The 13,129-nt window shown below is 39.4% G+C and overlaps 1 protein-coding gene and 1 long non-coding RNA gene across 5 annotated transcripts in view; one reads left to right on the forward strand and one right to left on the reverse strand.

Moving 5' to 3' along the window:
- LOC113950867 overlaps positions 1-13,129 on the reverse strand; it is a 227,975-nt gene that overhangs the window by 104,319 nt on the left and 110,527 nt on the right. The gene's annotated exons all lie outside the window — the stretch shown is intronic.
- Positions 1-13,129, forward strand: part of SYT9 (synaptotagmin 9) — a 67,338-nt gene that overhangs the window by 29,591 nt on the left and 24,618 nt on the right. For all 4 annotated transcript variants that reach the window (XM_027651207.1, XM_027651206.1, XM_027651205.1 and 1 more), the window contains exons 2-3: positions 2,842-3,193; positions 5,689-6,235. In XM_027651207.1, coding sequence (XP_027507008.1) covers positions 2,842-3,193; positions 5,689-6,235 — 899 coding nt within the window. The remainder of the gene's footprint in view (positions 1-2,841; positions 3,194-5,688; positions 6,236-13,129) is intronic.

Consider the following 13,129-nt stretch of genomic DNA (forward strand, 5'->3'; position numbering starts at 1 on the left):
ATGAAGTGGCCAGATGCTGATAGTGAGCATCATCAGAAACAGGGCAAAGCAGTCACACTGAACTGATACCCTGCAAGGCTGCTCAAATGCCTGTGAACTGCTCAGCCTTGCCTGCAGCGCTTGCCTGCACTTGGGTTCGGAGTTACAGTTTAGACTTAACATCAGGTACTGCTCTGGAAAACACATTGCTCTAGTTCTTGTGAAAAGAGAGTGAATTGAGAAGCAGCTGGATTTTTTGAGGAACGCTTTCTGTGCTGCAGACCTCATTTTTTCTGGAGACAAACAAGTAAGGACTTACCCTGCTCTCTCGTATTACAAAGCAGAGGAAATCGCTGGCATCAGATACGAGTGCTGCTACCACATGAGAATACAGATAAACAGGCTTAGAAAAACTGAGACATCTGGAAAGATGGAGTAAAAATTGTACAGAAAATACAGTATGTAACAGTACATATGGCTAATGGAAAAGCAGCTCCAGGATGCAGCCAAAAATCTCTTCACTAGGGACTGCCCTCACCCCAGCTATTCACACTGGATCTGCCCAGTTGTTGAAAATTGCCAAGCAGGGGTGGAGGATATGAAAATTACTGTGCAATGAAAAGTAACAGCTTAGAGCACTGCCCTTTAGTGCGTTCTATAGAAGTCAGATACATGATGGTCCCTTTTTCGCCCACAGAACCAAAAACTTCTTTCTGACACAGGGGAGTCAGGAAGAAGTAAAACCAAGATAATAGAAAAACAACCCCCTCTTATGCTGTGACTTGGCAAGTTACCTGAACTGTTTATTACCCGACTTCTCTGGAAGTAAGTTGTGAGATAAGGGTGTTACATTATCAAATGCAGAAGTATGTTATTAAAGCCCTCCAAACTCTCCAAATTAAAAGCAGCTCATGCTGTCCTCATGTATTTTTTTCTCATGATTTCAGTTCTTTAGAAGACTGTCCTTTGCTAAGGTCATCTTCAAGACTAGGGGACTGTTGGTCTGCCTTTCAAGTTGTTCCTCACATTCACACATCCTTGGCATTGGGCAGTCTCCAGTTCTCACTTTGTAATCCTCTGGCTGGTTCTGACAACTCCCAATTTCTCATTTCTTTCAATGCTGGATCATTTACTTGAATCAGTTCTTTGAAAAAAGAGGCCTTTTTGCAGAGCTCTGATGTGTTTCTTCCTTCTTCTCCAGGGAATCCAAGACAAATTGCTTTATTCTGAAGGTCTTCTTTCACTACTGCACCCTAGATCCTGAGTTTTTTAATCAAACAGAGAGGTTGTGCTCTGCCTCCACTGCCAGACTTGTTTACCAATAAATATTCAAAAATTATCAAGAAAGACCATTCTGCTTTCTCCCAAATTACCTTTTATGCATGGGAGGAATTTCTTTAATTAATTTCAGCTCTGAAACTCTTTGCTATAATTCCAAACAGCTGCTGTGCTGTCCCCACTCTTAATGAGCTTTGTCTTCATATGACTTGGAGAAGGACAGAAAGGGCCGTGCTGTCTAAAATTGTTTGAAATAGGTTTTCAGCACGCAAAACAAACTGGACAGCTCCCATGTGAAATGGATTGTAGTGTCACTCCCCCCTCTGAGGAAATTTAATCTGTCTGGCTAGTGAGAATGAGACTCACAGCAGGGACAGAAGGTATTGACTTTTCCACTTTTTTTAAAAAAAAAATATTCTCTTTTTTCCCCCTTCAAATGGACTGGGGCTGTTTCGTCTGAATTGTCATTCTTAAATAATTGCCTTGGTAGAAGCAGTACATTTCAACCTCATACCATCTTTTGAAAATTTAGGCTAGCTGTTGGCTTAGAGAGATGCAGCCTGACATTCTGAACCTACACACAGTGTGAAAAATGGCTTTGATCAGCTTGTGCTTATAATTTAAGGCAGTAAAATAGAATTCTCACTAATTGTGTTTAAGGCATGATGTATTGTGTAATCCACAGAGAGACTTGTTTCAAAAACACTGTAACCATAAAAACAGCTGTTCCACTGAGTCGTTTTCCCAATGTGCAACTTAAAACAAAGCAAAACAGAGCAAAAACCTGTCCCAGTTCTTAGTTGTGTTGATGGAGTAGGATAATGCTGGAAATGTGGGGAAGAACAACAGAAAACTCATGTCCACATTCCTTTTTATACCAGAAATTTGGAAACAGGAAAAAAGAGCCTTTGGAGTTAAAAAAAACCAACAAACAAAACAGAAAAATCTCAGTTTCTAGGAGATATTGGTATCCTAATTAAATTGTGAATAGCAAGGCACAGTCAAAATAATTTGCAAAGATGGGAATGAGTCTAAAATTAGAAGGAAAGGAATTAAAATAATAAACCAAGATACACCAGTTGAATATCTAAAAAAATTCAGGTCTTGTATGTGCTTTTGGACATATTTTCATGGTGTTCAACTATAATACAGTCTCTAGAAGAGAATGTAGTAAGATCTGGTAAAGCAGGTGGAGGAAAAAACTGCACTACATAAAAGGCAAAAAAAAGGCAAAGTATACTGCAGGCACAGCTCTTTCATCAGTAGAAAGTTGAGTGAGCAAGTGAATAACCCTTTTATATATTTAGAATGACTTTTCAAACCACCCAGCTTTTGGAGGGAAAATATAAGCCAAGTTCTATCAAGGTAAGCCTTAAAATGAATTCCAAACAAATTTCCTTGGGGGCTGGGGGCGGGAGGTAGAACTTTTAATATGTTTGTATGTTATGACTGTTGCAGGGCCCAGAATTTGATTTTTGTGGATCTGCAGTCCAGAGATCTTTTACTTCCCATGTTGATGCTTCGGAGATGCAGAGCTCCAGAGGGCACAGAGAAGTGACATGGCTCTGTTTTTCTTGTTTGCAGATATCTCAATAAGCTTGCTCTCCTTAGTTGTCACAGCCTGTGGTCTTGCTCTGTTTGGTGTCTCTCTGTTCGTATCCTGGAAGCTGTGTTGGATCCCTTGGCGAGAGCGTGGTCTGCCATTTGGGAACAAAGACAACAAGCAGGAATCGCTGAACTACACAGACACAGAGACCAATGACCGTGACTACAGTGAGGATTATCTGGGTCAGCCTACAGCCTATCCAGAGTCCTCCATGAAGATCAGCCACACCTCCCCTGATATTCCGTTAGACACCCAGGCGGGAGCGAAGGAGAACTGCGTCCACAATGCGCGAATGCATCGGCAGATCACTGAACCAACCTCTTCTGCTCGGTCAGTAACTCCAATTTCTCTCTGATATTAATGAATACAGATACAGTCCAAAAAGGACAGCTTGATTATTCAGTACAGTGATCTTAAAAAAATGTATCATCTACTCACCACATTCTTTTAAAGAAAAGAATCACACAAACCTTATTCTTTGAGGTGCACAAACCTCGTAGGTTGAAAGGACAGGATCACAATCCTGTTCCACTCTTCTATAAACTACTGTCTCATTTGTGCTTCTCCCTCAGAAGCTGGATAACACAGAGCACTATGTGTCTCTTAAAAGCACCAGAACAGCCTAGATTTAGCTTGTAAAGCATATTCATTTGCACTTAGCACTGATGCTGAGCACTCAGTAATATCTCCTCAAAGATTTTTAAAACAACCAAAGAAGAAAAGTAGGGCAAGCTAATGAAACACTTGCAAGAGTTAGAAATAGGATTAAAAATCATAGATTTTAGCCACAGTCATGACTGTGGGGGGAAATGGAACTGAATAAGAGTCAGTGAAATCTCCAGGGGAACTGCAGAACCAGTACACAAGGGAAGAGGAAAGGGAGAGGGTGAGAGTACGTGCAGGGGCAGGTGATAAAAGGATTATGTTTCATACAGTAAGAAAAAAGATCAGCATGTGAAGACCAATAAATATCTGAGTCAAAGCAGATGCACTTCAGCTGGAGAAGTGCATCTACTACAGCACTAGCCCAGTGGCTCTTTGCTAGCCTCCTTTCTGGCCATCTGGGAGAGCAAATTTAACGAAGACTCTTGCCTGCAGGCACACCTGAAACACGGGGCGAGACGACAACAGCCAGTTCAGCAACTGCCAGTTGTCCAGAACACGTCTCAGAAAGAATTTGAGACATTCCCAGGGAATTACAAATGCTAATCTCAATCTGTAAAAGAACTTGCCTCAGCATCCTGAGTGCAAAGACAAGGTCTTCTCTCCTGTGCAGATCTTTCTTCTGGCCATGTTCCCAGGCTGGCCCTCTCCAGCAGGTGTCACACTGGCTCTCTGCTCCTAAGGGATCCTTGTCCGGGTCCCACCCCTGCTCGATGCCATTTGCTGGCACAGAGCAGCAAACCCCTCTCTTTCACTGCCCCTCACTTTTGCCCAGATCTTCTCCAAAAGACTCTTTCACTGAGCAGGAGGGCCCTGCCTTCCTTACCCTGCATCCTTCAGCAGAGACATCACCCTTGTCTCTGCTGCTTTCTGCCATAACTGGGGAGCCAGCTGTGGTTTTTCTCTGTGGCCACAGAGACCAGGCAGCTGCCCCTGCTACAGTCCCTGCTAAGATGTCTCTGAAGTGCCCTCCATTTTAATCATCCGCAGGATATTCTGCATCTGCCACTGCAATGAGGAGCTTAAGGGTTGAAAAAAATACTTATTTTTTGGTCACGTGATGATATTTTATCCTGGAAATGACTAATGTATAGCTGTAAGATTATGTACTTATTATGCAACAAGAGAAAAAAATCAGGATAGTACACAAGAGTCTGTTCCTGTTTTAAGCATGCGTAGACAGGTATTTACAAGGAATGAATGAACAGTGGTAGCTGAGGAGCTATTGCTGATTAGATTCAATATAAATAGCTTTGGACTAATCCTCTGCTAGCATTTTCCATGTGCTCCTTCTGTGTTCAACCACAGCTCATGGTACCCCAATAACTGAGTGACTGCTCAATGTGAATAGGACAATAAAATGGAACCCCACTCAGATAAGATTAGGATTTTACATAATCCAACTTTCACATCCCCTCACCCCAACAGGATTTGCAAATTTGATTTCTGTTACCATTCACCAGGGAGAAATTTCAGTCACAATAAGTGAGGGACTTCAGGTAATAAATTTCACTGGACTGAAAATAAAAGCAGCTTTTCATCCTTGAGTAATGAAACTAAAGGAGCTTTTCAGCCAAAGAGCCACAGAGCTCATTACATCGGGTATGAGAGGAAAAAAACCAAACAATTGTTGGGGTGGTCAACAAACCATTTCAGGCTAGAACAGCTCACTTGTTAATTGTAGAAATCAACAAGTAATTAAAATGCAGAGATGTCAGGAAGTATCCTCTGAACCAGAAATCAGCAAGCTCATCTGACCCTGCTGCCATTTGCATAATGCAACTCATTTTGTAGGCATTAATTTACAGGATTCAGTCAAAAATGGCTAGAGATAAAAATAGCTACAGTTCTTATGCCACACCATACGTGCCAATAAGATATAGATCCTTTGGATTTGCAATGACCATGAATTTCCACTTTGTCACCTTCTTCAGCCAGTTTGGGTTTCCGACATGGAAACAGAAACGAAGTGACATTAGCACTGAGGGTCAGCTCTGTGAGAACTGTTGGGTCTCACGCTTTATCCCTTCACGGATTAAAGATCTGACCCCGCTGTACGTTACAAAAACGTGTCAAATGAGAGCAGGATCTTCCGTGTGTGTGTGCAGGGGCTCTTATCGCCCTCAACACAGTCTGTTTAAACTCTTTCGTTTTCACTTAAGGCACAATTCGATCCGAAGACAGCTCAACCTCTCCAACCCGGACTTCAACATCCAGCAGGTTCAGAAACAAGAGCAGCTGACGGGGATCGGCCGCATTAAGCCGGAGCTGTACAAGCAAAGATCAGTGGACACGGACGACGGCCGGAGGAGTAACAGCAAGGCGTGTGGAAAACTGAACTTCATTCTCAAATATGATTGTGATTTAGAGCAGCTGATAGTGAAGATTCACAAGGCCATCAACCTGCCAGCAAAGGACTTCTCCGGAACTTCAGATCCGTACGTGAAGATATATCTGCTTCCTGACAGGAAAACAAAACACCAGACTAAAGTGCACAGAAAGACCCTAAATCCAGTATTTGATGAAGTTTTTTTATTTACTGTCCCATACAATGATCTGAACACAAGGAAACTCCATTTCTCTGTGTATGACTTTGACAGATTCTCCAGGCATGACTTGATTGGCCAAGTGGTAGTGGATAATTTTTTAGATTTGGCAGATTTTCCCAGGGAATGTAATATTTGGAAGGATATTGAATATGTCACCAATGTAAGTATTACAGTTTTTCTTTTTGAATTTTTTTTGTTTCTGATTTCATTTCCTTGATGTGATTATAACTGAAATTGTCTGTTAAATTTATGAAGGAAAATATTCTCTCTCTTTCTCAGGCTTTGACCTTAATCCAAGGAAAATGACAGTACATTTTCAGTCCTATTTTCTTGTTCTTTGGATATATTAAAGCATGTTTTATGTAGGATATAGTGGGTTTAGTCATTGTGCTGATGATAGGGTAGTAATGCTGAAGAATGTTCTTCTCTTAATCTTACTTAATCTAAAACTTATTCAAGGAAATACTACTCCTCTTACTTTGCCTATTTTTCTGTGTTCTGCATGATTTTTCATGTAAATTACACCATACTAATTAGCTAGAACTGCAGATTCAACATTCTTTATGTAGTGATTTTCAGTCCTTCAAAAGACTATATTCTCATAAATTCAGACAACCCCCCTAGCTATAATCCAGTCGAAGAGAGTTCAGACAATACTGTTCCATGACAGCAGTGAAACATCCTGAATTGGTTTAACTCTTTGTTTTGCATCATTTTGTTCTTAGGGAAATGGTAAACTTGTAAAGTAAATCTATTTTTCTGTTATCCCAAAGTCTCTGGTATCAAATTCTGAGCAGGAGTGCAAACAGTGATTAGGTACAAAACCACAGAAATTACTTCTGAAAAGGAAATCTTCTCAGACCAGGAGCCAACCTCCTTCTAATGCCACTGGAAATGAATCCTGTACATCCTCTGGAGAACAGACCTTCAGTGAGAATGATACATTACAGAAATCCACAGAGGTGAAGGTACCAGTGCCAAATGTCAGTAAATATTTCATTTGCTATGTCAAACCACACTCAAATGGAGTGCACATTTTAGAGTCAAATGAACCAAACATCATTAACAGTAAGATCAAAGTGTAACTTTGTTAGACCTCAGTTCAAGAAAGCATTTAAGAATATGCTTAGCTGAGAATAAGAAGCCATTAAAAAGTAAAGGATGTTCTGAGACAAATAACTTTCCTGAATTCAACTCCTCATCATATACCTCTGTGGTCTGGTACCAAGCCTGTGTTACAGACCAAATTGCTTAAATCCATTTTTTTTTTGTTTGGAATTTCTTTTTGAAAATGGATATTTCCCTTGTTTTAAGGTGACTTCTCAGCCTTCTTGGTCAGTGTGTGGAACGTGTACTCACTGCACAGTCCTGTCCCACACAAGGATGGAAGTGCAGCAGCAGCAGGAGCAGCTCCTCACTCGGGATACAGGCAGGGCCTTGGTGTCAGAGAGGAGGAACCTGGCTTTTGTGTGAGAAGTTATTGCTTTTCAACCACAAGGGAAGAGTAAGGATTTGACAGAGCAGTTGACAGTCATTCCAAGTGAAAGACTGTCTTCATGCAGCATTAAGTGTCTCAAGATCAACTTCATTTTTTACTGTCAACTGAAAGCTGAATACACAGACACACTGGATTTACTCTGATATGTACCAGTCCTTTTGCCCTGCTTTGACTTAGGCAGAAGGTTTGCTCTGGTATTTTCTTTAGAATCACTTCTCCTTCCAAATTTCAAAAGCGATGCAGCGTGTTATTTGTATTCAGATTTTCTGTAATCTCTGAAATTAAATTCAGGACTGAAACATGAGTCATTTATTAATTCCTACTGATGTTAATTCCTGTGAGAAGCGTAACCCTGTTTATCCAAACAGAACACACGACCTGCCATCTAGACTTGTCACTGGGTTTCCAGCTAGCAGAGACCTTTTCAAAGCAAGTGACTCACAGTACATAGGAGACACATCCAATTTCGGGTAATGTGAGTTCTGAGATAAAAGTATCAGATAAATGAAAGTGTGGAGTACTCAGCTTACCAATTAACATTTCCAAAATTTCAAAGGTTAGAACTCAGTCCGTAAAGTTATGAGAAACTCTCCACGCATCATTTAAGAAACCAAGTTTCAGCCCATTTTCATGTCTGTGTAGCTCAGATATCTCTCAGAGTGACAGCAGAAGCTGAATCCTGCAGGCTACTCGTGAAGCTGCTGCAGTGGATACTCCTGTGGCTGCACTCTAAGCCAGCAGGCAGCATTAGTGAACCCAGGAAATAAATTTTGGCAAAGTTTTGAGCACCATGGGGAGGTTTATGGTTGCAAACCAAAACTGTATCAAGAGTCGCAGGTTTTCAATGATTTTATATTTCAATGCCTTGTTGTTTCAAATAATAATACTGGAGAACAGACAAATTCTGGGGAAAATGACTGAAGGAAATTTAGTTAATGTAGATCAGCAAAGAGTGCACACAGGAAGGATAAACCAAGGAAAGATGAGACAAAGGGAAGCTCCACACAAACTACACATGACAAGTTTGACATAATTCTAAAGAGTATATTCATTTTAATTCCTCGTGCATCTTATTGCACTGCATAACCAGTGAGCCCAAAGGCCTTTATTTTACATTCTTCGTTTTATTATGTTCTAATCCAATTTGACACAGTAATATAAAAGAATGTATCAAATCCTTCTCTGCCCAGCAAAAAATGTCCTACTTCAAGTGAGCACTGCAGATTATGCCTGAAATGTCAGATTTACTGCAAACAATGCCATTAAACTGACCTATTATGCCATGTGTTTTCTTCTGTTTTCTAATAACACTGAAAGATTTTTTTTTTTAATCCCAAACCAGCAGTTTTCATTCCTTAGACAATAACATCTGTTACTATCCCAGAGTTAAAGAGAAATTATTTCATAACACAGACTCATGTCAGCATAAAATTTTTTTACATGCTTAAAAGCAATCTGCTGCCAAACATGAATCTCCAATATCAAAATGATTGTTCTTCTAATCCCAGGTCCTCAGAACATAAAATCTCTCTCCTGCAACACTGACACTTTCTCCAAGCAGAAAAAAAAGGCATCAATGGGCTGTATAATGGGAGAAGTAATTAAGTGGATCAACTGTAGATAAGCATGATATGAACTAGATAAGCTTTTTGAATATCTACCAGTCAGATTACACTGGTTTCTGTCTTATCAAGAAAAAAAAAGGCTTTTTATTTTTAGCCTGTGTTTCTCTTGTTGACATGTTTTGTTTAAGAGCATCTAAAACATAATCAGGGTTTGGAGTGGGGTTTTTTGTTTGCATTTGTAATTTTCATGGACCAATGGCATGTTTAAAGAGAAAAAAATGGTTAATATTTCCTTGGTTGCCATCTTCAAACTCAGATGGGATCAGGCACAGAAAAAAAAAAAGGCTTTGTCACAAAATAAAATGAAAAACTATGAAAGAAGAAGGTGTTAGATATAAAAGAGGAAGGTGTCAGATAGTCTCTTTCGGATAAAGGAGAACCTCCTCTTTTAGAAGATGCCAAGAAGATCCACTTGCATAACTTGCTGTGCATCCAGAAAGGAAAATCCTTTTTGAAGAATTGCTTGTTAAACATCATCAGGCAGCTACAGGGCACAGAGAGGATTTCTGTGAGCTAGAAATCTAGCTCTGGTTCATACTGGATGTTTGAATTCTCAAAGTGCTCAGCCTTTGGCACTTACTAAGCAGGTGATCCTTCTAGAGAGGAGTATTTAAAAGTGGCCTCAACTTAGAGCAGGGGGGTAATCAGAGTAAGAAAGAACAATATAAATTTCTACTCTTAACTGGGCCAGCATTTTCCAAAATGACTGGTCATTTTAGGAGACAATTTTCTGACTTTGTTATAGTACATATAGCTTCTGCCACTGATGCTATTTTTTAGTTGTCAGATATAGTTATGTTTAATATCTAGGCATGGTACAGTGAAAACTGCTCTTTTTATGAATGTCTAACTTTATATATACACTTAAAAAAACACCCCTTATTCATAACACCCCACTGGCACCTTTCTCTCATCTTACCTTGAGTTTGTGAATATTTCTGTAACATTCTTTCCTGAAAGGATGTTTACAACAAGATTTGCAGTGATTATGTACTTGATATTCTCTAAAATGTAGCTACCTGATTGACAGCTGCAATTTATCCTTATCTGTGACTCCTTTGAGGCTCTTTGAGGTCTGTGAAGGCTTGAAGTAAATTGAAAGTCTGATAAAGGTAGAAGGCAGTTGCTCACATTCAAGCCATAGTTTATTCTTTGCCTGCAAACAACTGGAGGACTAGGAAGGATTCAAAGGGTTACTCTGTTTTGAATATGACTATCTTGAAGTACTTCCCTTGTTTCTAGCTAAGCGTTGAAGAGTGTAGCATCCAGTCCCCAAAGTTATAAAACAATAGATCAGGATACGAAAGGAGAGTGAAAATAGAGAAGGAAATATTTCTGAAACTGAGAAAAGATTACAGAAAGAAGGCCCTGGGTAATACATATAGAATTTGAGAAGTAATATGCTGCAGACTTTCAGGTATGTGTACGGTTCACTGAAACCCAAAAGATAGTTATGGATAGTTCAAAGCTGTGAAGAAACATGAGCTGTATATCAAGTTGCTCACTCTGACATCCAGAAAGAGCCAGCATATGCTACAAGTTTTAAAGCCAAGAAATTGATTGCATCTCTTTGAAAGAATCTTCAAGCTCTTTTAGGGTCTGAGTAGTGGTCAAGAATACAGCAGTGTGTCAGATAATGATGAATTAGTTCTGCACAGAAGCAGGAAACAAAAACATATTTAAAAAATAATGAGTTTAGGATGTATGTTGATATGCATGCTAGTGTTTTGACAAAGAAAGAGTTAAAAGTAGGATGGTTATAAGTATTTGAAATTCTGCATTTTAAAAATGCTAATTGTTCACTGCTGTTGTTCTCAAGTTTGCCCAAGAAAGAAAGATTTGAGAATTTGTATTTTTAGGCATTTATGTTGTATAACTGAGATGCAACTGGAATCAAAACATCATCACAAGGAATTTTCAAGTTCTCCGTTTCAGAGACGTTAATACCAGTAACAGTATGTGTGGAAGAGAGACAAAAAGACACTGATTTTTTTTCAATCAGTTGATCAGTTGCATTGGTCAGAACCAGGCTGCATTGTCTGCCAAATGCAGGTGCATGGTGCAGGTCATAGTCCTAGGGCTTAAGCCCTCAAAAACCGAGGAAAATAAACCTCCTTCTTTGAAAGAAATAGGTAAATATTGTCCCTAATTCACAGACAGCAGAACAGACTCAGACAAAAGGGATGTGACTTGCTCAAGACACAACACTGCTAATAGCAGAAATGAGACCAGGTCCAGAATCTGCAGATTCCTGGCACCAGCCTTAATCCACTCGGTGCAGCGCTGCTTATCTCCTTCGACAGTGTGCAGACACTGGAGCTGGCAGGAAGTCAGCTAAGTCCACCTACTCCAGTTCTAAAAACTGTTTAGCTTGTCAAGATGCTTTAGTATTTCTGCTTTTAGTATTTCTGAAATCTCTGTTCTGGCAAGTTGCAGGGTTTAGAGAAGCGATGGCGTTGAGCAAGAGCTCAGGAAAGCGTTTAAAATATTTACAAGGGTTAACAAAATTTTTGAGTTAGCAGTTTGAGGAGGAACAGAAACAAACCAAAGCTCTGCCTCTGTGTATGAATTCAAATCCAAACCATCAATGTTAAGTACCATATCTGTTTTTTAGGACTGTGGCAATAAAAGAGAAACACAAATTGATTTTTTTTTTCTTTTTTTTTTTTTTTTTTTTGTAATATAGAAAACGTATCTGGTATTAACCTGTTGTTCACTTGTGTAAACAACAGCAGGTGAACAACCAGTTATTGATGTGGAGATGTACCAAATAAATTGATTTGCAAATTCAAGTCTCTTTAGAAGAGAGAGGTTTTAAAACTCATGCATCTTGCCCGTGTTAAAGCATGGCAAAAGCTTAGGAGCATCAATTATTTCATGACTAGATAACTTAAGGCAGTAAAAGCAAGAGGTAAGATTCCCCTCACTTAATAAACTTATTAACCCCCCCCCCCCAAATTAAAACAAAACACCAAACCAACAGACAAACCCAGAAGAACTCAAAAATGCAGAAAGCATAATTGCCTTCGAGAAGCAGCTCAGTGGATATTCATCTTCTCCAAAGTCACAAGGTCACCTTTTGTTGCATGATTTTTCTGACTGTTCTTAGTTAAATTTGCAGAAAAAATAAAAGTGCATGTGTAATGAACCATTTCACAGATAAAAGATGATGAAAAGTTCATAGATCTTTAATCCTTCAGCTTTCTAAGGGTCACCACAACAGGGATGAAATAGAAATTAATTAGCCTTCAGCATCAGCTTAACAGGTATAGTGCTCATTGTACTGTGGGGAACAGAGGCAGCCAGTGTTTTTCTTACTTTTTAAAAGATATTTTTATAACCACATATTTAAATAGGTTTATTTTCAAAACTGGGCTTTTCCTTTTGTCTTTTTGGTGGTTTTTTTTTTTCTTTTTAAGTTTGATGATTTTACTAATGACTTTGTAGGAGAAGATTTGTCAGAGATGTCCTACATATAAATGATGAGGGGCCAGCACTCAGCATGGCTAAACAGATACAGTTATGTACAATCATATAGGGTAGAGATAAAATATTAACAAGTGTTTTCAGAAAAGTTAAAGACATCTTATGCCTAATTCGGCTTGGAACAACTGTGTGACTGTGAGAATAATATTCAATAAAACTTGGGAAGGGTGAGAAGTAAAAACAAGTCAAATGCCTTGAAGAGCAGTGGTTTGTGATGCAGCTCTGTTGGTTCTGAGTTGGGATTACAAGCACTCAAAGCTTGGCTCTAAAAGTAGCAAAGACTGATCTATGCAAGTGATTACCTAAAAGCCCTGTAACTCCACGGGCATAGCCAGAAACAGGATGAATCTTGTAATATCACTGAAGCTTCAGCAAACATTTACTGGGGGTTTGGGAGCAGTTTAAGAAAATGGTAATTCAGAGAGTTGTTTGTGTGTGTATGTGC

The sequence above is a fragment of the Corapipo altera genome, unplaced genomic scaffold (assembly GCF_003945725.1).
Source record: "Corapipo altera isolate COAL_440 unplaced genomic scaffold, ASM394572v1 78, whole genome shotgun sequence".
Taxonomy (NCBI): Eukaryota; Metazoa; Chordata; class Aves; order Passeriformes; family Pipridae; genus Corapipo; species Corapipo altera.